The sequence below is a fragment of the Triturus cristatus genome, chromosome 9 (genome assembly GCF_964204655.1).
Source record: "Triturus cristatus chromosome 9, aTriCri1.1, whole genome shotgun sequence".
Taxonomy (NCBI): domain Eukaryota; kingdom Metazoa; phylum Chordata; class Amphibia; order Caudata; family Salamandridae; genus Triturus; species Triturus cristatus.
The window spans coordinates 107394873-107420585 of NC_140592.1; the positions used below are offsets into that span (position 1 = coordinate 107394873).

General features: G+C 45.1%; 1 protein-coding gene across 5 annotated transcripts in view; it reads right to left on the bottom strand.

Moving 5' to 3' along the window:
• The window catches only part of ITPR1 (inositol 1,4,5-trisphosphate receptor type 1), a 1957366-nt gene that overhangs the window by 861390 nt on the left and 1070263 nt on the right, over positions 1-25713 (bottom strand). For 3 of the 5 annotated variants that reach the window (XM_085624509.1, XM_085624508.1, XM_085624507.1), the window contains 5 exons: positions 22551-22676; positions 13454-13582; positions 12289-12318; positions 11561-11681; positions 4379-4563 (listed from right to left, as the gene is read on the bottom strand). In XM_085624509.1, coding sequence (XP_085480635.1) covers positions 4379-4563; positions 11561-11681; positions 12289-12318; positions 13454-13582; positions 22551-22676 — 591 coding nt within the window. The remainder of the gene's footprint in view (positions 1-4378; positions 4564-11560; positions 11682-12288; positions 12319-13453; positions 13583-22550; positions 22677-25713) is intronic. The other 2 variants (XM_085624511.1, XM_085624510.1) reach the window with 1 other exon arrangement.

The following is a 25713-nucleotide window of genomic DNA, read 5'->3' on the forward strand; positions in this document are numbered from 1 at the left end:
CTTGTTGCAACTGAAGATGCAATTCCTCCTGAAGAGGTGTCATACCCTTGGCATGGCTCAAAATGAGATTTATCGCAGAGGAGCACATCCCTAGAAGTGAAGCAAACATCCGGACAGAAACAGACCTTGAGATTAAAATTGCTAATTTTTGGAGATGCATTTGACAGTCGTGTGACAAGAATGCTTTGCACTGGACCATGTCTAGCATTGCTCCGAGAAGATTATTAACTTGTAGTGGACGCAACTGCGATTTGCTCTCGTTAAGAGTCAGCCCCAGAGAAGAGATGGAGACATGCTGTTGTGGCATCCTTGGCTGCTTGTTCCGAAGGACCTTTGCGCAGCCAATCGTCGAGATAAGGGAACACCTGTATGCCTCGAGATCTCAATGTCGCTGCCACAGGTGCCAAGCACTTCGTGAAGATTCTTGGTGCCGATTTCAGCCCAAACGGGAGCACTTTGAACTGATGGTGGGCGCCAGCCACTGTGAAGCCAAGATATTTGCGATGTTTGGGATGGATAGGGATGTGGACATAAGCATCTTCCATATCCAGAGAAGCCATAAAACCTCTGTTTAGACAGCTTTAGATCTCGGAAAGTGTGACCATCCGGAAACTTTGCTTTTTGAGAAATTTGTTGAGCTTGCAGAGGTCCACAAATCGGTCGCCATTCCCCTGACTTCTTGAGGAAGAAACTAGAGTAGAAACGGGTTCCTCTTTGAGATGATGGAACCTTCTCTATTGCATTCTTGAGGAGCATCGTTAAGGCTTCTTTGAACAATAAGTGAAGACGAGGAGGACCCCTGGGCGGAGTAGTAGGTGGCTGTTTGATGAATTCCAGGGTGTAGCCGTTGGTTACTAGGTCTAGAACCCATCGGTCAAAAGTAATTTCCTGCCACTTGTGAACAAAAGCTGACATTTTCGCGCCCACGGGTAGAGAGGGTAATATGGCTGGCACCCTGCATAGATCATTGTTTCCTGTTGGAATATTGACCTTGATTCTGTGATAGTTATCGACCACCCTGACGGGAGAAACTAGTCGAAGATGATTGGCGGTATGATGACTGGTTTTAAGGCTGTCGATACTGCGATTGATACTGCCTATTTTGTTGATTTGGTATTCTCCTCTTAAAGCAAAACCACGTCCTCTTGCACCTCTGAAAGATCCGTGCCTGTATAGAAGGGCGCCTAATGATCTAGCAGTATCCGTATCAGTTTTGATAGCAAGGAGGGCCTCATCAATGTGTTTTCCAAATAAAGACTCTCCGTCATAGGCCATGTCTAAAATCTTTGTTTGCACTTCAGGCCTGAAAGTTGTGGCTTCAAGCCATCCCTGCCGTGTAAGTACTGCAGCACCGGCAAGCTGACGAAAGTTGGTGTTTGCAATGTCCAGCGCGTAATCTAGGATTTCAGATGCAGCTCGTTCTCCTTCCAACAGAATCTTTCTTGCGTCTTGCCTATAGTCTTCAGGAATTAGGTCAATAAGTCCCGCCAAATCGGACCATATCTGACAGTCATATCGACCGATTATTGCCAGAGAATTTGCAGCTTTAATAGACGCCACTGCCATAGTAGAACATTTTTTACCTATAAGGTCCAGCTTCCGTCCTTCCTTATCAGGCAGTGTGGTTATAGGAGTCGCAGGATTTTTGGATCGTTGTTGGGCGGCTTGAGAAATTACTGAATCTGGTCATGGATGACCAATCAGATAAGATGGACTATTAGCAGGAGCACAGTACTCTCAATGCCAGGAAGTACAGCCGGAATAGATGCAGGCATCTTCATGATCTTAACCCCTTCATTCCAGATATAATCAATGATAGGAACAGCTCTCGTGATCTTCCTAGACTTCCTTGAAATCTTGCAAAAAGCAGTCTGTGTGCTCTACTGTAACAGGCAACTGGAATCTAGATGCTGCTCTCTGCATCAAATTATGAAAGCCCCCGATGTCCTCAGGTGTAGAATCAGAAGGCAGAGGAAGGGGTGGAGAAGGCATCGGTATAATATATTCGACCCAGGGATCCGTAACATTAGTATTGTCAGATAACTCACCCTCTTCAACCTCCTCTTCAGAGGATGAAGCGTCATGGTGCACCTGTTCAGATGGACCTAAAGGATGAGCCGGCGAAACAGGAACCTCAGACTGAGTTAACGGATCAGGAATCCCCGCTGGTGGAGGTGGATTTTCTGGGACAGCCTGTTGTGGGGGAAACCTTTGACAGTAGTCCGCCAGCATGACCTGGAGATCCTGTATGAGCGTTGTGAGGTGACGCATTTCCTTCTGGCGCGACTTCCTTCGAAGGACATCTATGTTATGGAAGCATAAGTTCTTCTTGATAGTGTTCCTGGTATTCGTCATCATCGTCTTGACACTATGTTAAGCTCAGAAGGATGGTTTGCTGTGCCAAATGGTCCCTCATCATCTTCATATTCCTCATCGTCAACGTAAGTTTCCAAAAGGTGAGATGGCAAAAGTGGAGATATTTTACTGTAATCCTGTCTTTGAAAAGTTTTAAGTTGAAAAGTTGCCGATATGGGTGTTGATTGTTAAGGCAAAAGTACCATTGTTGATACTTGAGATTGAGTTGGTAAAGTCGTAGTTGACGGGCTTGTCGTCGTCGACGGGCTCGTGGATGGGATCTTTGCTGATGCGGTTGTCGACAGGACAGTTGTCGACATCGACAAGGCAGACGTAGACTTAATCGATAATAGTACCTTCGCCGACGGTGGAGGCTTCGTCGACGGAACCTTCGTCGATGGGCTCGACGTCGACGGAGACCAAGTCGATGACTTCCTAGTCGACGATTCTTCATGAACAGGCTTCCTAGTTGTGATAGAAATCCTAGTAGACACAATAGGTGAAGTCATGGCCGTCGTCGAGACAGTAGCAGTCGATGATGGGGCAGAAGAAGTCCCAGTAATCGTAGACTATGGAATCAACGTGAGATTTAACCTGGCTTTTTCTCATGGTTTTTGAAGTAGACAGCCTCTCAGATTCCTTGACCGATGTAGAGGGTGGCGACAGCGTTAACCCAGAGGAAAGCTTAGGTGACCTCTGTGAAGGGTCAGAAACATCATGGGAAGTTTTAGGTTTTCTTCCCTCACTTGAAGAGCTGTCATGGGATCTAGCTCTTTTACTAGAAGTTGAGGCTCTGTCATCCTCCACAGCCGAGGAAGATTTAAGCCATAAAAGCAGTCTTGCCTCTCTACCCCTAAGAGTCTTAGTCGGGAAAGTACGGCAGATCCTGCAATCTTTCGCAACATGCTTAGGATAAAGACAGTAAATGCAGTCCTTATGCTGGTCATCAACATGGACCCTCTTCTTATCACAGGTCCTGCAGGGTTTAAAGAGCTTTCTTGTCAGACATCCTGAAGAGATGGTGTAGAACTGAGTAGGCACTCAGGGAGACTCCCTTGCACATGACGTGCGGTGAAAATCTGAGGAGAACTGATTCTGTTGAGTGTACTAGAGGGTGCTGGTAGCGGATTGGTTGGAGCTAACTTTTGGTTCTTTTTACTATAATGATGTAGAAAGGATTCTAAGATTTAGGCCTTACGCCTTTTTCTTTAAGCCTACTACTGTTATTTACTTATGGCACTACTTTTGTAATTTACTGTGGGACTTCCGCCTCGGCGACGGGGAATGATTCAGGCATGTCAATCTATGAAAAATACCCCAATACTGGATAACCATCTCCTTCTGAAACAAGGTGGAATCTCACACAAGCACAGAGACACCCATCTCACCAGCCTCCTTCGATGACATCCATGTTGCTTTAAACCAGCAAAAAAACTATGCAGGTCTGCCAGAGAAAACAGGATGAGGACACATTGGAAACAACCCTATATTCTCCATCTCCAAGGGACAAGCAACGAAATGCGAGTTAATGACTACATTAAAGGGTTTCAAGTCTCCAGCAAAAGGAGTTTAAACTGGTCCAGCAACTCTCAAACCACAGAAACCAAAACTACCTAGAAAACCAAAATGCTTGAGAAAATAAATAGTGGTGAAAACTTCCTAAAGTACAGAACCTATCAATGATTAGTGTTCTGTTTTTTTTTTTTTAAGTACAACCACATTACACAGCAGTTTAAAAAAGCAAGAGAAGGTGCAAAGACCTTCTACCAACATGCCTTGCTTTGCAAAGCTTTGATAAATGAAAAGAAAAATTGCTTATTGTAAAGACGATTACCTTTCCAGCACTTTAGACATCTGCAGACTGGCAGGTCAGTGATTTAACGGTTCCTCTGCCAAGTAGGAGAAATACCGTCTCTAAACTTGTATATTCACATACATATCCTACTGGATCGCCTTAGGTATTAATTATATGCACTTGTCAGCTCCCAGAGTTCTAAAACTAACCTAAACGCTTTGCCATTACCTGTAACCTTTCGATGATGTTCCTGTAATCCCTCGAAGCTGCCAGGACAGAATCTCGGCGAGCAGCATTGCGGGCAGACATCCTCCAGTTCATAGCCGTCTTCTGAACAATGTTGTGAGACTTCAGGAAAAGATTGTTGACCTGACTGTCCAAGTCCACTGGAATGGCAATAGCTCGCCCTTTGGCTGCAAAGATCAGACAAAAGTCAAGACTTGAAATACAAGAACCATAAAAGGAGGGGGTCTGCGTATGTGCCATATAGAAAGGGACATGCACTTTACTACTACAGACTGATCACTTCATTGTGGTTTAGATTTTTTGTGGTTTTGTAAACTAATAAAATGTTTTATTAAAAAAAAATACAAGAACCATAAGGTAGACCAGGAAATGTGATTACACTGTATTCCAATCAATCATAAAAAGCTCAGTGCAACTATCGTACCTGAATCCTAAAGCAAACAATTTGACTGAAACACTTTCGTATGAAAAGTTACAATCCATGTCCAAGCTGGATGAAAGCACTGCAAGACTGCTTTTATCAAGTGGGTTACCATTCTGAATACCTTATCAATTCTCCTGCTCAGGTAGATCACTTTCACATCTTGGAGAAAAATGTAGATTACATTCTGGAGCACACCAACTATTTTCCAGGAAACACCAAACTCCAAGGAACAGGATAACCGCACAAATGGAAAAATTACATATGTCCATGTGCTTTAGTAACAATAGATTGTGTTGGTGAATTGTGCACACTGAATTTTTTGCATGTTAAAGCTTAACTTAACCGATCAGTGTGCTACGCTAGTGTTATGTCTGCCTAACATATGGATTACTAATATATGCGGCTTAAGATAAAGGTATGTGTCGAACTTTTAGGATGCATAGAACTAAGTTGTACTGGTGTTTTAAGAATAAGTGACGAGTAACACCATTGTATTTTTCCCGCCAGACTGTACCGCTTGATTTCACATTTTAAGACACGTTACGGACAGGAAAGGTGACCTCTTTTTGCCAAAGGTACGCGGCTGTGTATTCAGAGAGGGGTACGCTTGTGTAATTTAAGCAGACATATTGATTTGCTTATCCGTTTGTCAGGTTACCCGCCAGAGAGTTTAGGAATTTTTGCACTGCCATCGCGCAATGAAGTAAGAGATTATATATTTGGAAGCATGTCACACACAAAGGCGATCACTAGGGTGTTTAATAAGATTAAGATCACTACAGGGTTCATGGTCCACGATTGTTAAAACGGTCAACCAATTGTCATGAGAACATTTTCAGCATGTGTTGCACATCAATTGATGAGTTTCCCTTCACATTTACAGGTTTTGTCCCTGATGAAGGGACCATTTGTCCCGAAATGCATTTGGCGTCGTATTGATTTAACTTCATTGTGTAATCATTGACTATATACTTGCTGTACAACAATTTGTATTGTTTGAATGTGAAATAATCATAAAGGCATGAATTGTGAAATGTCTAAAGAGTTCTAGTAAAACATTGCTTGAAGAAATGTTATAATTGGTTATAATTCGTGTATATTACATATATAGTTGTGCAAGCCAGAGTCCAAGTCACCCACGGGGACTTGGCCACCCTATACATGTGCTTTAGTACACATTTAGAACAATCCCAGGGAACCCTAAATCAACTGAGCAGTGTTCATCTATGTCTGAGAATACGCCAACAGAGAACATTTAGAATGAACCCAAAATCTGACTCCAGCCCCAAACAATAGACAAGAGATGCCTTCTTTGAAAGAGCCAACAGAACTGTCTATTAGTTCAAGGTATTTGTCTTGGTCTAATAATAAAAAATAAAAAAAATAAACTGTCTGGCACATACAACTATGCCTGTCCAGGGTTCTTATTCAAGAACCAGAAAATTGAGCAAAAGCCCATGGTCCCCACCTTCCGGGCTTCAACCACCCCTTTTAAAGCACTTTATAATTTCCTTGACCCAAATGCTATCCCAAGCCTAATATTTGGCTGCATTTTTACTCCTCACATCTCCGTATGGTCAATAACAAAACGTCAAGCAGCTGCACCTAATGCTTGCATCCAGGCGGCCTCTCACGTCAAATATGGTTTATAACTTCAATCATCTAAGCACATTCCCATTGCTTCATAAAATGTTCCCTAATCACATTCCCATTTTTTCATAATTGTGTACCAAGCACAACCCCATAGCTTCATAATTGTTCCCCGAGCACATCCACATTGCTTCATAAACGTTCCCAAGCACATCCTTCTATTGTTTCACAACAGTTCCCTAAGCACACCCCCATTGCTTTACAATTGTTCCCCAGGCAAATTCTTCCATTGTTTTACAACAGTTCCCCAAGCACATCCCTCCATTGTTTTGGGAGGACAAATAAATGAGCAGTCAATCCTTGTAGGGATAGAAGTAAAGGAATGCATATAGCAGAAACCCAGCTCTGAAGCAATGGAGCACTGCGTATACCAGTGGCAGAAGGGAAAACTGCACTGAACCTAACCATAGAGATCATGTGGCAGGGAGTTACCTTGTTGGACAAAAGCGGGGTCAAGGTTTGAGTACTTGCTCAAACATTCCTTTCGGAATTGTACGATTTGCGATGTAAACCTTCAACACCTTTAGCGCCTTACCTTAAGACATTTCTGCATAAGTATGTAAAGTGTTCAGAGACGCACCCCTGAAGTGTTGAGTACTATGCAAGTGCTCAAGTACATTAACGCTCATACTAAAAAGATCTGCAAATACAATATACCCTCCAAACAATTTTGTTAAAGTATTTAACTCCATCTCACCGTTCTCCTCGATGTTAAGTGTCTTGTGTTTCACTCACAAGTTTAGGACTGAACACATACCTTTTCAAACTACCTCTCTACAAATGTGCTGCAGGACAAGACTGTTTACACATTATCATTCCATGCACTGAAACCAAACCATTGGAGGCTGCCCACCCTACAACAGTCTCCTTCTTTCCCCGCCCGTAAATGTTACAATCTCTTGTAAGCAGCAGCAAGTCAAGGCATATAGTACTCTATTAATAATGCCAGCTTTCTGAATCCTACTTTACATGGCCGCAAACTACCTTTCCAGGGTTGCAATTAAGCCACAATGGAAGTCACATTTACACACAAGTGCAATCTACTCAAGACCCAAAAGAACAAGATCAACACCTGGTTATCTTCCAAAAATGCGTTTAAGGGCAAATGTCATGACGTCCCCAAGTAGCATTTTAAGCTACTAGTATTGACGCGCAATATTCTGTGGCTCTATTTGCTGGGGATGGCTTGTCTGGTGGCCTTTCCCTCTACCCAGCCTGCTTACCAAAGATCAGAGAAGGGTAAAATTAAAATAGATTTGCTGGTAAAAGACCGGAAAGCAGGCTCCCCCCCCCCCCCGCCATCCCCCAACCCCAAAACGTCTTCCTAAAGGTCTGGGGAGTAAACTATATGCTTCTTGGCCCATGGTAGAGCAGCTTGCATTTACAAAGAAAGGCTCCAAAACCCCCCATATGATACGGTTTCGTCAGTATAGTCCAGCTGATCTTAGCCTGTTTCCCCGCCCACGTCAGCTTCTGCATCATGGACCGCAGCCCTACGAAGTAAGCTTGTGTCAACTAGATTGGGATATTATTAAATAGGTATAAAAATCGGGGCAATACAATCATTTTGCAGCGCAATTCTATCTGCCAGTGTCAGGGGCATCCGTATCCATTTAGTTATTTGCTCATCCAGCCTAGTCATTGCCCTACCATAGTTTTCCCTAATGACAAGGTCGGGGTCTCTATGTATCCATACGCCTAAGTATTTCACCGGGTCAGTTTGCCATTTCAGGGGATAATCTAGTTCTGGTTGAGTCGTGGCTGGCGTTAGTGGTATAACCACCAATTTGTCCCAGTTAATTCTAAACACAGCGTATTGTTCAAAGCGGATGTATTCTCTGATAAGATTGTTTAAATGTATATCAGGGTGTCGCGTAAATAATACCATGTCGTCAGCATATAAGGATATGCTGAGGGGGCGTAGGCTAAACTGTAGGGCAGCTTCCCTGTGACACAGACGTATCCTGCAGGCAAGAGGCTCCAGAATCAAAGTGAACAAGATCGGCGATAGTGGGCAGCCCGGTCTCGTCCCTCTTTTCACTTCAAAATGGTCAGATACTTGTCCATTCAGTTTAATCCTAGCTGTGGGGGCGTGATTTAAGATCTCTATCCATCTGATACAACGTTCTGGGAACCCAATCCTACGTAGTACTACAAACAAATGGCCATTCCACCGAATCAAAAGCCTTTGCAGCATCCAGCAGTGCTGGCGCTGCCGGCAATTCTGGATCTAAGTGATGGTACAAGGCAAAGATGGAGCGTAAGTTTTGGGTTGTGGATCTGGTGGGTACAAATCCCACTTGATCAGGCAGTACTAGCTTCTCCTGCAGGAGCTGTATTCTAGTTGCAATGACTTAGGCCAGAATCTGTGTGTCAATATTTATCAACGACAGGGGACGATATGATTCGCATCTTGATATATCTATCTGGTTTGGGATCGTCACTAAGAGTGCTTCCCTCAGGGAGAAGGGGAGTCTACCTTCTTCATATGCTTCCTCATACATTTCTGCTAAATGTGGTATTAATAGGTCTTTGTACGTTTTATAGAACTCCCCAGGGAGGCAGTCCTGACATTGGGAACCTTAACATTGGTTAGGGCATGTCCAGGAGTCATTTCCACCCACTAGCTCCTGCCAGGCATAAATGTGGCACCTCTAGATACCCCCTTAAGAACACTTGTTTGACCTGCAGAAGATGACAGGAACTGCAGTATGAGACCTGAAAGGAGACCTAAAGAACAGAGCCTGCTCCCTCTTTTACCCAGGTCAAAGAAGTGGACTCCAATTGTCATAAAATTTACCTCCTGATCCAACTACAGAGATGCGTTACAAAAGGCATTTCTTGCACATGCCCAGATGATCAGTGGCAACAGGACCTAGACTGGACCCTGACTGATAGCCTGTGAGTCTCCAAGCGCCACCCCGGATGTCCTGGGTGTCTTTAGAATTGTACTCCTATGGTATATTGGGACTTAAAGGAGGGCTAAAGTCAGAATGTAAAATGTTGGACCATGGTGCACCTGGTTAATATATCTGATCCCGAGCTCCATCACGGTCAGCGTCAAACTGCACCCATGTCCCACACTCCCCTTATTGAATTATTGTCCTTTTGTATATTTTTCTAATTCAGTTTGGGATTTTAACTGTTTAGCTGTTTATTACTGTTTAATTACTGCATAAATACTTATTGCCTTAAGTTAAGTCTGTCTTCTGTGCCAAAGTCAAAAGAGGTTTGATATCAGGTTAATGTAGGGACTTTGCAGGTTCACCCTGACAAGGGTTGTGATTATTTCTTGAGATGGGTGGTCACCGTCCCCACATGAGTCAAGTTCTAACACAAATCTCACATCTTCAGAACAGTTACTAAAGGTAATGATGTACAACACTTCAAGCACTAACAGAACAATTACATACTTTCTGCACCACTTATGGGGCATAGCATAATAAAAACGGAAAAATGTAGCTTAAACTTCGTCCCCAAGTCAACCCCAAATCAGTATAGCACCACACAGCGAGGTATGTGCCAATAAACTCTCCAGGGAAGTGAATTTCTGAGGAAGTAGAGATCTTTAAAAAAAAAAAAAAAGCTCAGAAGAAAAGTTCTCTCCCTCCAATTCTTTGATAACCCTAATTTAGCAAACTGTGCAAAAATATGTGTACAGAACAGACAAGTATGCTCAGTCAGGTAATTCAGTTCTTGGCAAATATTTTTCTTCTAGCATGAAGAGTTCCATAAATGCCAACTGCCCAAGTTAGATTTAGGGACCTTCCAACACCTCATGACCTAAATCAAGCATGAGGGACCTCTGAGAAATGAGGAGTTTCTTTTGGTGGAGAGTCAGACTTCTGTAGATGTCGATTAACCCACAGAATATAGTGAGGACAGGAGCCTACTTTTAGACTTTTTCCTAAGAAAGTGTTAACATCCTGGTACGAGAAAGACTTTCCTATGATTAGACTTCTTAGATTAAGAGAAAAATTCCTTTGTTGAAAAAAAGTTATTTTATGACCGGCTCTGAAAGAACTTTCTGGTTGCAAGTCTTTTTTGAATAAAGTCACAACATGAGCACACATCTTTAACCAGCAAACAGTTTCTTACTTTCAGCCCTTTTAATGTGAGTGTTCAGCTCAAACAATACATGCATTGCTAGACAGAAAATACCAACACCTCTAGGTATCTCTACAATCTTTTTAGTCTCTAATGTCACCAGTGTGCCTTTAACAAAATGACAATTGTCTCACTTTCAACAGCAGCAGCATCCGGCCAGTCTGTACTGACCTTTGTTTAGGTTTCTGTGCACAGGGAACACAAACTGGCAATTTAGGATAGACTCTAACGAGTGAAGTGGGCTCAATATCGATTTGTACATGGCTGATCCCACTGACATGGATTGTGACCAAGAAGGATTACCAGTTGTTAGCAACTTTGTCTCATGTATTTCAATCCAATGTTGTAATCTTTGGAGTTTCTATAGACTGACATTTAAAGTGCCATACACTACAGTAACAAACATTTTATGTGAATAGGCATAAAGGTCCAAACCTGTTAGAAACAAAACCTTTCAAGCAGCTGAAACTATAGCAGCTCTCATGCAGTACACTACTCTACAATCTTCTATGATGGCTACTGACAGATGCGGAAGAGCACCCCAATAAGTCCGTCCAGCAATTGTATTATACCTATGTCAAAAACACCACAGCACCAACACCCCCCACAAATTCCCTCATGTTCAGGTAAGATTGTACACAAATGTCTGGAAATAGTTGCCTACACAACTTGGCTTATAAACATTCCTCTATCTTATACTTTCCAAAACATTTGATGGAGAACACCAACGCAGTTATTCAATGATGGTTCTTTTCAACATCAAGCCTTAATCATTCAACCATCTGAATGGCACCCATGCTTTGGAAAATATCCATAATGTTCCCCTTGAATAGAATGTCAGTTAAGATTGAGCATGCCAGTACAGCCCACTGAACAGAGATTTAACTGTGCACCTGAAGAGTCTTCAATAAAGATCTTAAAACACAAAAAGCATTTCATGGATGGCTGGTCAACTCTATAATGCACCGAACATAAGGCCTTACCTACGTCAGACAGCACCCTGATGCAGCTTTCCACAGATGCCTTCTGAACAGGCAGAAGCCAGTTGCAGTGATACACCCGAAACACTCCTTGTAGCAACTGCACAAATACAGGCTGGCGGGTCTAAGAGACAAAATATTAGATAGAATCAGATCTGAATACCAGTTAAGGTACCAAAAGTAACAGTGCAGAAAACATCTGCCACAGCCCTCTGGCAGAAATTGCAATTAATTTAACCAAGAAAGACTGTTGCAGAAGTCTTCCAGGAATACCACCCATGTGAAACAGAAGTGACATTGCATGATATTAGTTTTGGAATACGGTCCTATAATCAAACCAATCAGTGAAGTGACTGAGGCGATGTGCACTTTTGCTCTTGGTTGGCTGCACACAGGTAAACCAGAAGCAAAGCGGTCATGAGGCTGACAAAGTACAAATCCCCTTGCACACCACTTAAACTGAAGTTCCTTTCACCCTGTGTCAAAAGATTCAAAACCAACCAAACATGCCCTCCATGTAAGGCACAACCACCTTGCCATAATATAATTTGTCCACCCGTGAGATGTCAATGACCATTGGCTGACAGCATGCGCTCCCCCCACACGTGCGACATACTCCCACAACATCCGTCTCAGCAAGGACACCCTTCACCACGTATCCTTAGAGGCAAATTTATTTCTCTAAACCCTGTGTAGAAACCCAAAGTGACTCATGAAATCACTGAAAATACCTCTATCACCTTGGTCAACATCAAGGGCTGCTAAAAGAAAAATGCATCACGGTTATTAAATAAGTGTCCTAATCATGGCAGGGAACAAATCGCTAAACGGCTTGAACTGCTATATGTGACCTGGGTTCTTTTAATTTATTATGAGGTGCAACCATATGAGATTGTATGCTTAACACATGGCCCAATCCCCTTCAATTCCAACAATCATTTCTCATATGCTCTCTGCATGGTGTCCTTTCACCATCAGACACTTCCTGGCGTAAAATGTTATTCCAGGACTTCCCTATCATCAACTGCATGAGCCCCATCTGCATAACCTCCAACCACACAGGAGTAAGGTTTTTAGGTATACAGGGCCAGGTCTGCAGGGCAGGACCTTTACATAAACAGTAACCTCCAACTACTAGTTTCCTCATCCGCCGCATCCTCCCTCAATTTGTAATTTATCCAACAGCTACTTAAGCCACCCCCAGTCAAAAGTAGATTCAACCCATTTACTACCCTTATTTGAATTACCAATATACACTCATGTCACTTTTGTCCTATCCACATTGCTTTGCTACATTTTGGTCAATGGCTTGCTGGCTCGTTTTCAAAGAATGTAACTTCTACCACGGTCCATTTTTACCCTAACATCTTACTTTCTATAACCTATATACAAGTCTATTTTCCGTAACCGGTGTTCATCTAATCTGCATAGCACACATCACAATCCAGATTGTTGCACCTCCACAAACACAAATATTTTGAGACCATGTTCTACAGTGTCTTCGGTAGCAAGCCAGGTCTACAATAGGGGCAACTAAAAGAGGATAACTAAAACTGACAATCAAATACTAATGTTGAAAAGAATGAGACTGTACCTTCAATGAAATGCTAGCATTCACTCCTAGACACCCTACCACATCAAACTCTTCACATTATTACGATGAGACTGAAGCTGATGATCACCGCATAAAAGGGTCACAATGGAAATGAAATGGGTTAAACCCAAAGAGACATACTACAATCCTTGTTGGTTCTACAGGAAAAGAAACGGACATTCTACTTGTAAGGCAATTATACATTTGAATGTTGCATCCACAAGCTAAAACAAACTGCATAAAAATATTTTCATTTACACTGTAATGTAGGTATGCTTGCTGCACTCAAGCGCAGACCATACCTGCAAAGTGGTGCTCTGATCAGAAAAGGGCGAACTAAAGAAAGTGTTTACGATGCTCATCACTGTTTCAGTCACGTATTGCTCCAGAATAATGTCTGCATGCTTCCGGTCACTTGTGTTGTTGCATACCTGCAAAGAAGGGTAGCTTTTGTAAATTACCTCCAAGTTCATTCAGCAGTTCATATTTGGTGGCCAAAATCGCCCAAAACCAGCTGGAGTTTTATATGACATAGGGGCTCAGGTCACTGGTAACAGTGTAAGAAATAGAGTGAAGGGAGACTGATAGTACGGTGTCAAAAAAGCCCTGAAAGTGAATCCCAGGGGCCCCATTTAGCTCACAAGAGGGGACCATGCTTCTCCTGAACATATACATGGTGTGAAGGAATAACACCAGATTCATCCCAGAGTTGAAGAGCTCTAGGAGTGACTGAAGGATTAGTTACTTACCTGTAATCCTAGTTCTCTTCCAGGGGTATCCTCATCAAAGTCATAAGCATTAGAACATTCCCGCCCATGTGCGGGATCCCGGAAACAGTATATTATATGTGCCCCACATATATATATCCATACATATATACCTATATGTATACACAAGCAATTGCAGCCCATAAAACCCTAGAGCTGAACCATGCTGTAAGGAATTTCCACTATACATAAGAAAAAAGCATTATAAACACGAGAAACAACATTATAACTTGTTTGGAAACTGTTTTAATGCTTAGAAAACAGCAGAAATTCTTAGAAAACACTGAAAGCATAGGAAGCTCCCAGGCTGCATTGCAAATACCCAGTCTAAAAAGACTGAAAAGCTAACTAATAGCTGCATAGCAAAAAACTGACACCGTGCCATTAAGGCACACCTGATCCCCACCTTCCCATCATGCCTCAGAGGTGGCAGTTAGGTCAGTTCTTTGCGGAGACTGAAAAGTCATGGCACAAAGAAATAATAACCTCTGAAAACTATCACACCTTTGCCCGGGGAGGCGGGAGGGCTGCTTATGACTTTGATGAGGATACCCCTGGAAGAGAACTAGGATTACAGGTAAGTAACTAATCCTTCTCTTCCAGGGGATCCTCATCAATAGTCATAAGCATTAGAATAGAATAGCGAGCCTCACCTCATCACCCTGCGGGCAAAGGAAAGAAAAACAGAGAAGGAACAGTATGCTTAGATAGACCCCGCTACCCAAACAGGTTCCTCAAGGAGGCTTGGCCTACTTGGGCATCCGCCCTGGAATCGGATTCAAGGCAGTAGTGCCTGGTAAAGGTGTGAACCGATTTCCAAGTGGCCGCCTTGCAGATCTCTGCCATTGGAACGTCATGCAAGAAAGCTACTGTGGCCGCTTTCCCCCTAGTAGAATGAGCCTTAGGGGCCAAAGGTAAGGGCCTTTTCGCCAGCTGGTAGGCTAGGGTAATGCAGGAAACAATCCATCTGGAAATGGATCGCTTAGCTGCTGGGAAGGCTGTTCTCATGGCGCCATAGTTGACAAACAGTTGATCCGTCTTCCTAATGCCTTTGGTACTTGCCAGGTAGAATTTAAGTAACCTCGAGGTCTAAGGAGTGGAGCGACCGCTCAGCCGGGGTCGCTGGATTCGGGAAGAAGGATGGCAGAGAAATGGACTGATTAATATGAAAATCAGACACTACCTTAGGGAGAAAAGATGGATGTGCCCTTAAGACCTCTTTGTGCTGGTGAAAAACTGTGTACGGCTCTTTAGTACAGAGAGCCTGGATTTCGCTTACTCTGTGTGCCGATGTAATGGCTACCAGAAAAGGGGCCTTCCCAGACAGATGCTGTAAGGAAGCTCTGTGGATCGGCTCAAAAGGTGGGCCCATCAACTTGGACAACACTAAGTTTAACTCCCACGGAGGAGAAGGGTTTCGAACAGGGGGGTAAACTTTCTTCAACCCCTGCAAGAAGTCCTTGACCACCTGCATCTGGAAAAAGGAAGGTTGACTGGGAGACCTCCTGTAAGCTGTAATGGCAGACAAATGGACCCTGATGGATGCATACTTCAAGCCTGATCTAGCTAAGTGCAGAAGGTAAGGAAGGATGACGTCCTCCTGCCCCTTTGTAGGATCAAGGTGATTCTCCCTACACCAAATGAAGAACCTCTTCCACTTAAACGCATAAGACGCTCTCGTGGAAGGTCGCTTCGCTTCTTTTAGAATATGCATGCAGTCAGGTGGTAGACCTAAATGTCCGTATTGCAGGACCTCAGGAGCCATGCTGTTAAGTTCAGTGAGGGAAGGTTGGGATGCAGAATCCTCCCGCCCATCTTGGACAGCAAGGCAGTCGCCTGTTAGGCCGCACTGAGAGATGGAGAAGGTCCGGGTACCACCACTGGCGCGGCCAGTCCGGAGCTATGAGGATCATCTTCATGTCGGATCTGAGCAGCTTGGATACCACCTTCGGAATCAGAGGCAGGGGCGGAAAGGCGTAGGCAAATGTCCCTGACCAGTCCATCAAAAGAGCATTCCCCCTGGTCCCTGGACGGTGGAATCTGGACGCGAAGGCGTGGCATTTTGAATTTGTCGTCGTCTGAAAACAGATCGATTTCTGGACGACCCCAACAATGGAACAGGTCTGCCACCACTTCGTCGTGCAGCACCCAGTCTGGCTGATCTTCGAAGTGCCTGCTGAGTGCGTCTGCCTTGATATTCAACTCCCCCGGAAGGTGCACTGCCACTACCGAGAGGTTCCGGGCGAGCAGCCAGTGCCAGATCGCCTGTGCCTCCAGGGAGAGGGGGCGTGACCGAGTCCCGCCCTGTTTGTTCAGGTAAAACATGGTCGTGGTGTTGTCGGTCTGCACCAGGACTGAGTCGGCCTTGATTGCTGGGAGGAACGCCTTTAGAGCAAGGTGGACTGCCCGAAGTTCTAGCATATTTATGTGGTAGCCCTGTTCTTTTGTAGACCACCGACCCTGTATTTGGAGGCACCCCATGTGGGCCCCCCCAACCTTGCAGCGATGCATCTGTCACCACCGATTGCACCGGAAGTGGGTGGTGAAACGGGACTCCCACCATCAGATTGTCCTGACGAGTCCACCATGCAAGGGAAGATTTCGCCACCTGGGAGAGAGAGATTCGATCTCCAACGGCCTGTGGACTGATCCCATTGGTCCTCCAGAGCTTGCTGCAAAGGTCTTATTCGCAGTCTGGCGTTGGGAATGAGAAAAATGCAGGACGCCATGGATCCCAGCAGAGATGCTACCTGCCGGGCTGACGGCCTCTGCATCTGCTGCATAAGCCTGCATTTCCTCTTCATTGAAGACAATCTCTTCCCCCAAAGGATACGCTTTTCCCACGCTTGTGTCCAGAACGGAGCCAAGGTAGTGGATGGACTGAGTGGGCTGCTGCACGGACTTTGCCATGTTGACGTGAAGGCCGAGAGCGTGCTACTGTCTCAGATAGGTCTGGAAGTCTTTCTTCACCTGCTGCTGGGATGGAGCCTTCAGCAACCAGTCGTCTAAGTAAGGGTAGACGAAGAGACCCTGCTTGTGTAGGCAGGCCGCCACCACTGCCATACATTTGGTGAAGACTCGCGGAGCCGACTTGAGTCGAAGGACTTTGTACTGATAATGCTTGCTTCCAACCACAAACCGCAGGTACCTGCGGTGATGTTTCGCGATTGCAATGTGAAAGTACGCATCTTGGAGGTCCACCGAACACATCCAATCCCCGACTTGCAGATGTGGACATATTTGGTGAAGCGCCAACATACGGAACTTCTCCTGGACGATGACTTTGTTTAGGAGACGAAGGTCCAGAATCGGCCGAAACTTGTGCTCTTGATCTTTTTTGGGCACAAGGAAGTACCGGGAATACACTCCTTTTCCGACTTGCGAAGGAGGAACTTTTTCTATGGCCTGTTTTTGCAGAAGGGCCCTCACCTACTTTTGGAGCAGTTTTAAGTGGTGAGGACGGGACCTTTTTGGCGGGATGTCTTTCGGATGCGCTTGAAAACGTAGCGCATATCCATTTCGCAGTATATTCAGCACCCAGCGATCTTTTGTGATGCTGTCCCACTCTGCTAGATGTTGTGACGCACTTCCTCCCACTGGAGTGGGCAACGGTCGTAGAGGAAGCCACAGCTCATGACTTTCCTCCTCTTGTGGTAGTGGAGGACTGCTGCTGGTGTCCACCTCTGCCCCTGCCCAATTTTCCGCCTCGAAACTGCGATTTTCCTTGGGGTTTACTCTGAGACCACTGAGGGGTTTGAACCCTCTGTTGAGGCCCCTTGCATTGGGTGGGTCGAAAGCGGCGCTTGAATTCCTTTTTCTTCTCCAAGCCCACAGCTTTGAGGGTGTCTAGCTCAGTTTTCATGCGCCCCATCTCCTCATCCGTGTGAGTGCCGAAGAGGGAGTTGCCAGAGAACGGGAGGTTTAAAATCCGTTGCTGTTCATCTGGCTTGAGCCCTGTCAGCCGCAACCAGGACGACCTCCTGGCGCACACGCCGTGTGTGTAAGAATGGGCTGAGAGTAGCGCACCATCCGCCGCCGTGCTAATCGACCGATTAGCCACCAGAGCCCCTTCAGTGACAATCTCTTCGAAGTCCTTTTGGTCCTCCTTGGGGAGCTTGGACTTGAATCGCTCCATCGAGTCCCAGAGAGCCCTATCGTATCTGCCCAACAGCGCCGTCGCGCTGGAGATTTTGAGGGAAGCCGCCGCGGAAGAGCAGGCCCTGCGTCCCCAGGAGTCCTGGGTTCTGCTCTCCTTATCTGGAGGAACGGAAGAGGAGGCCGACGCCGTCTGACCCTTTCTTGCAGCAGCCACTATTACGGAGTCCGCAGGCGGGTCCATCTTCACAAAGACGGGATCAGAGGTAGCTGGCTTGTATTTTTTGAGGATACGAGCCGGAACCGCTTTGACGGTCACCGGGGTGAGGAAGGTGTCCATGACTGGTTCCATGATTCCTGGGACCAAAGGCAGCAGTGGACGAGAGGCAGACTTCTGGTGAAGTGTTTCAAAAATCACCGACGTGGTGACGTGGGGGACTGACATCTCAATCCCCAACTTCTGCGCTCCCCGCTGCAGCACCTCCTGGTAGGTGATGTAGTCTATGGGCGAGACCCTGGACACTGGGCTGCCCGATAGCGTGGGTGAATAGTCCCTGATGGAGGACCTGGTGGACGAGGAAGAGGACGATGGTGACCTCCGCTCCCGGTGATGATCACGAGCCCGTGATCCGGATGAACGCCCCTCCCGCCTGGGGGAGCGCGATCTGCGTCGCCTGCTGTCAGGCGACTTCTGACGTGCTGGCCTGGGAGGACTAGCTCTGTCCACAGCCTCCACCAGCCGTTGCAGCGGAGAGTCATGCACTTGACTGACGTATTCCCGCAGCCTCCTTGTAGCCCCTGAGTCCTGCCAATGATGTGCTGGCAGCAGCCATCTGGGCGACAGAGAAATGGTCCCTTGAGTCTGAGGGGAAGACCTACGGGGTTGGCTGGCAGGCTCTCGTGGAATTGCCGGTCGTGGAAATGCCCCTGAGTGAGAGGAGGAATGGCGCGAAGCCGACTGTCACCAGGACCACCGACCTGTCCGAGGCCTGTCTCGACGTCGAGCGTGGTCTTGACGTCGATCCGTGGCGTCGCCTTCTTTCTCGCCGGGACTCTTCTCTCGATGTCGAACGACGCCTCGATGTGGACCGGCGGCCATGTTCAGTGGGCGAAGAATGCCGCCTCGACGTCGAACGGCAATGTGAAGCTGACGACGGAGGTCCTCTCTCCCTCGACGCCGAACGCCGTGGGGACGCAGACGGAGATGCTGCCACTCTCTACATCGACGCGGATGGCAACCTCGACTCCGTCTGGATGATGACAGCGGAGGATTCTGGTCTCTCGACGTCGAACGCTGATGGAGCCGCGACGACGGAGGGGATCGTGCCCTCGACGACGGAGGGGTGACACTCCTCGATGCCGGTCGTCGCCTGGTTGACGACGGCGGAGGTTCCCTGCTCCTCGACGCCGATCGCCGCTGGGTTGGCGACGGCGGAGGTTCTCTGCTCCTCGACGCCGATCGTCGCCTGGTTGACGACGGCGGAGGTTCCCTGCTCCTCGACGCCGATCGTCGCCGGGTTGACAACGGCGGAGAGGCTCTAGATCTCGACGCCGATCGTCGCCGAGTTGACGATGGCGGTCTGGACTTCGACGTCGACGACTTACCTGCTCTCGACGGCGAGCCCGCTGTCGAAAGTCTCTTCTTAGAAACACGACCTACCGGAACATCTTTCCTCAGCGCCGATCCAGACGCTGAGGCGGAAGGACGAGAGGACTTGCTCCTAGATGTATCTCTAGGCCTCTTGGAGCCCTTCCTCACCGGAGATCGCCCTCTGGATGGTTGTGCCAGGCCATAAATGCGAATTCGCTCTCTGTCCTTCAAAGTTCTCTTGGACAGGCTCTGGCAGTGAGTACATGTCTTGGAATCATGATCCTTCGGTAGACACAGGATACAGACCCTATGATAGTCAGTCCTGGCCTTCTTCTTGCCACAAGCAGGGCAAGGATCGAAAAGAGAAGGCATTTTAAGTTGGAAAAAATGCCCAAAACTGCCTAAAAAAGACAGCCTCTTACTTTCTTAGATGTAAAACGTCGAAGTAAGGGAAAAAACAGTTGAAAAACAGACAATATTTTTTGACAAACTCAGAAAAAAGTGGAGCTCTGTTGCCAGGATCCTTCCAGAAGGAGCCGGAAAGAACAACTGACCTAACTGCCACCCCTGAGGCATGATGGGAAGGTGGGGGTCAGGTGTGCCTTAAAGGCACGGTGTCAGTTTTTTGCTATGCAGCTATTAGCCTTTCAGTCTTTTTAGACTGGGTATTTGCAATGCAGCCTGGGAGCTTCCTATGCTTTCAGTGTTTTCTAAGAATTTCTGCTGTTTTCTAAGCATTAAAACAGTTTCCAAACAAGTTATAATGTTGTTTCTCGTGTTTATAATGCTTTTTTCTTATGTATAGTGGAAATTCCTTACAGCATGGTTCAGCTCTAGGGTTTTATGGGCTGCAATTGCTTGTGTATACATATAGGTATATATGTATGGATATATATATGTGGGGCACATATAATATACTGTTTCCGGGATCCCGCACATGGCGGGAATATTCTAATGCTTATGACTATTGTTGAGGATCCCCCGGAAGAGAACAGACATGGGACTGTGTGGGTTTAAAGGGAGACGAGTCAACCTCAACTGCCAACACAATCAAAGCTTTGGCAGGAATTCCTAAAGAAACCTCTCCCGGTTTACTTCAGTTCCCTACTGGAGGCCAAATAACCAGACATTTACCCTGGTATGGCGTTTCAGATCTCTGCGATAAACTTCTTCCCTCAAGTTCTGAATTAACTCAATACCATGTCATTGCCCCAGTGTAGCAATTAAGATAATTTGCCAACTTCAGTTTGTTTCGAGCTTTTAATCCCTTTACCTCAGACACATTTTGCAAGAACTATTTAATTTTTTACAAATATTCTTGCTGCATTCCAACATAAGAATTATGAGCTATTTATCAAGTAGTTAGAAATTTCTCTAAATATCTTTGTTCATTGCCTTCAACCATTAAGTGACCCCACATTAACTGAGCTATTAGTAAAGCTTTTGTGGACGGTACGGATATCATTCGTTATCACCATTTTACATTTAGAACCACTCCTTGTTTAACACCTCAGGCCAACCTACACACCACGAGCTCCAGAGGTCTGGCCTGTTTCATTATGGTTCACTAGGCACAGAATGCCATCATCTTGTATTGTTTCCAAATTTAGGAACCTCCCTATCTTATTTGCAACAGTAAACATGAGTGCTCAACTAGTCGTCTATGTTGCCCTGTTTGTTTCTAGAATCATTGTCTCCACACATGAAGATAGTCACATTACAGAAATATCTGCTGTCCATGCTGTGGCCACTTCTTACTCTAGGGAAGTGATCAGCCGAGGAAAAGCATCCCACTGAATAATATGGGATTGTTCCAGCAATCAGGATTCTCTTTGTCAGACTAAACAAGATAGCCTGATGTGGTTGACCCACAAGGTCTAGAAATCCCTGTAGAGACACAAAGCAGCTTGTTGTATCTCACCTTGAAGCACACAGTTTCATCTGAAAAGGGAGAATTAAGTCTACAATCACAAATGCCTCCAGCGAGATGTTTGATCTGACAGATCTTTGGTTTTTCCATGCAAGCATTGTTAGCCAAAACTCTATAGGAGCCTCACTACTTAGTGGCAATAAAGGCAGCAGACTTGATCTCAGCATCACAGATGTGTTCAACACCATAATATACACATGAACAAGGCAGATTAACTTAATCAAAATCTGAGAGGGTGCACTGGATCAGCAACAAGTAAGTCTGTTTAAACCACTTTGAGAGCTGAAGTGTGCCAATCCGCTTTGATTACATGCATCAAAACCCAGTGATGCTTATCAATCAGTGGATTGCACCCTTCATGGTTCTGGTACAAGTCCAAGGATTCTGTGTCATTTATTCAGATGACTTTTCTGTGAAACAAATCTGCATTAGTTTTTTTTTTACCAAGAGAGCTGCCATTTAGAAAAGAGCACATTAAGGCACTGGATTTTAGACTATGCTGCCTCACTTTAGTTCAAGTTTCCTCAACTTCAAAAGAAGCAGGATGCAAAACGTTTTCCTCAACTTCAAAAGCTGAACAATGCAAGCAGGGGTAAGGCTGTAAGCCCTGAAGTGTTTTATGGAAAATTTTAAATATCTAATTTGGCTTTTTTTTTTTATTGGTGTAATGTGCTATTAGCGGGATGTTTGCACATTTAGTTTCAACGACTCAGTTTAGAAATATACTGAATGTCGGACTTCAAACTAAGAGGGCTGCAATTCGGATATTTTTCATCTCTGGTGCTTAGTTCAGACTAACCCCCTCTCACCTCAAAGCAGTAACACCAGCCCCAAAATAAAGCATGGGACAGAGCTGCATAAGTTGCAAAAACACTGGGGTCACATGGAAAATTCTGTGGCACCAGGTAGTAACATCACCAATATCCTTTCAGCCAACAAAACTGAACTACTGCAGTGAGAAAGAGGACTTAACAGTTCAAATAATTTTAATACAAGTTAATTTCTTTAACACTCACCCGGCAGATGTCAACTAGGAAGTTTTCGAAGAGTTTCCACATGTGGTTACTCGTATAGATCTCCTTCATTTCAACCTCAGTGTCCACATAGCAATGGTTCAGGAAATTGATGTAAGCAATTTTCACCTGTGCAATAAGTAGTAAAACAGTGAAACCGTTCTTTTATACTGCTTTATTTATAACACCCAACATTCCTTAAGGAAGATAACATTAAATAGCTGGAAAGTTATATTCTAGCACTCATTTCTTTATAGAGTCACGTTATTTGAACACTGCTCTTGGACAGGCGGAGACATCAGTAAAAACACATTAACAAATCATGTCTTGAAGCGGAGGAAAAGGGGCATTTGCTACACTTTGTTTAATTGTTTTTCCACATACTACTGACCAACACTAAACCCATACCCAAGCTCCATCTTTGGTGAGATTCTGCACATTATATAAAGCTTGGCATGCAGCCCTTCAGACAGTCTAGATTTGTGTCACTGTCAGCTCAACTGATGATCAGCATAAATGCAGGCTTCTGCATTTAGTATTGAAAAAAAAACTGAGAGCAGTCTTAAAAGAAGCTTTTATTAGACAAAAGCACTATGTGCAACGACCACTATGGTGCTTTGTACTTGCACAAAAGTACCCTGAAGAAGTCCTGGACTGCTGGCTATGTGAAAAGTACTGTGATGCTGTCTCCATCCAGGCAGAGGCAGATTAAATCTAAGGGAATTGGTGTGGAGGCTGTTTGTCCACACGCCAGTTGTAATCCCTCACTTGTAATTCTTTGCAATGTGTTCCATGAAATTTAGGCAACAATCTCAATTAATGGCAGTAAATAATGCTGGTTAATGCTACTGTAGAGCTAGAAGACAACTCCATAGAGTCCCTAAAATAATTGAGTAACTGAGCTTTAAAACCTCAGAAGTCACACTGTAAACCTGGGACCTGATCAAAAAATCCATCTAGGGTTTTTTTTGTTAAAAAAACATACATATGAAATGGGGCACACAGTAAGCTAGTGACATCAAGCAAACTGTATCCTCCTAACGTATTATGAGCATCTCTCAATTCGCCTGGCCACCTGGCAACTTGCTTGAAGATTTACAAGTATTCCCCTTATTGAATGGAGAATGCCTTCCTCAATGACACTCCCTCAGAACTGCTGCAAGCAAGGAAAGCACATTTTCCTCTGTCATTTACCCATTTATGTAGGAAAAACCAAATTGGGTGGGGCGCATTTCCCACCAATTAATTTAATTTGCATTGCTTTTTTATGTAAGGTGTCATTTAAGGCGCATGCAGTATTTTATATGCATTTGCGGTTAATGTGAAAAAGTATCAAAATGTTTATTGCCATGTTTTTTACAAATTTATGGGGGGAACGAGCAAACCACCTCCTGGCTTAACTTCCACTAATAGGAATAAGCTACTGACTTGCAGATGTAGAACACTTGCTTTTGTTTATTAAATGCTTGAAATGTGTCAACTTTGAGGCAATCTGGTATCAGGCAGACCACATTCACATTTTCGTTATTCAAACTAAGCAGGTGCCCCCGTGCTCGATAGAACACTAATTTTCTTGTCCATCTTCTGCACGAGGATCTTTCCTGAAAAAGTCAGGCAAGAATACCCTTAAGGTAAATTTGGCCTCTCGGAGGTCCAAAACAATAAGAAACCCAAGTTGTTTTTTATGGCCCCAACGTAGATGACCTCCAATACATTGTGGACCTACAATTGACCATGGCTGGGTTTACTATCCCCATAATCATAGGGGGCGATTTTGATACTCTATTGGACCCTACGCTAGATAGGTCCTCTAGCAGGCGGGGATCTCAAGCCCAATCGTCTAAGACAAGCCCTTAAACGTAGGTTACACAACATGGCGTTGGTAGACCCATGGAGATACTTAATAGGGCTAAAGCGAGGGTACACCTTTCGTAGCAAAAAATAACAATTTCTCAAGACTGGATCACTTGTTAGTGGATAAAGCCTGGGCTGGGAAACTAAAAGTGGTCCTCATATCTCCAGGACATATCTCCGATCATGCTGTAGTCAGTGTTACACTAATGGGAATCAGAGTGGGGTATAACAGGGGATAGACGCTGAAAAGATCAGTTTCTGTCCTTATGAAAAAGACAACTCGGAAGTTCTTCCTGGATAATGCTCATTCTGCCTCCATGGGTGTCATTTGGGATACCTTTAAGACATACGTGCGAGGCATACTACAAAGCCAGGTTACCTATAAGAATAGCTAGAGTCTGGTGGCTCAGTGGACTAATGCGTCCATTGCAGGGGCCTGTGTTTGACCTCATGGTCACAGGTTCAAATCCCGGAGGGTCCACTCAGCCTTTCATCCATCTGAGGTCGATAAAATGAGTACCGTTGAGTTGGTTAACAATGAACATCTGTTATTCAGCGCCAAGACACCTCTGGGTCAACGTGCGCTTTACAAATACACATGTTATGTTATAATAAGATACAGGGCTGAGCTGAGAACCTTGAAGGAAAGAATTGGAAATTAGAAACCAAGCTGCAGGAAATATACAGAATAGAGAGGAGAACACGAAACTGTTGGAGGAAGCTAGAGCAAACTATAGGGCTAATCTAGAGATCAAATGTAGAGAGAGGTGGGCAACGGGATGCTCGCAACAATTTGAGTATGGGGAGAGAGCCAGAGCCCTGTTAGTATGGAAGTCGAGGGCAGAGAGGGTATGAAACCATATCGGGGAGTTGGTTATCAACACCCAAGGGGTTACCACGAACAAGATTGAGGAAATCCAGGTCACCTTGGTTTCACTCTTTTCCAATTTGTATGTGGAAGAAATGCGGCCCGACAAGGAGAGTTTAAATCAATGTCTAAATACGGTTGGTCTCCCCAGTCTTACAACAGAGGCCAGGAAGAGCATGGATGCCCTAATTACTGAAGGGGAAATTAGAGAACAGCTTGCGCATATAAGGAATGGAAATGCAGCAGGCCCAGATGCATTACCGGTTGAGGTATACAAACTAATAGATGAAATAGTCCCAGAAATGTCACTTTTTAATTCAGTCTACAAGGGGGTGTGGGGGGGGGGGGGGGGGGGGGGGAGTACAGATCCCAAGCTCATGGGGGGAGGCAGTACTTGTACTGATATTAAAACCTGCAAAGGACCCGAAGAAGGTAGATTCATAC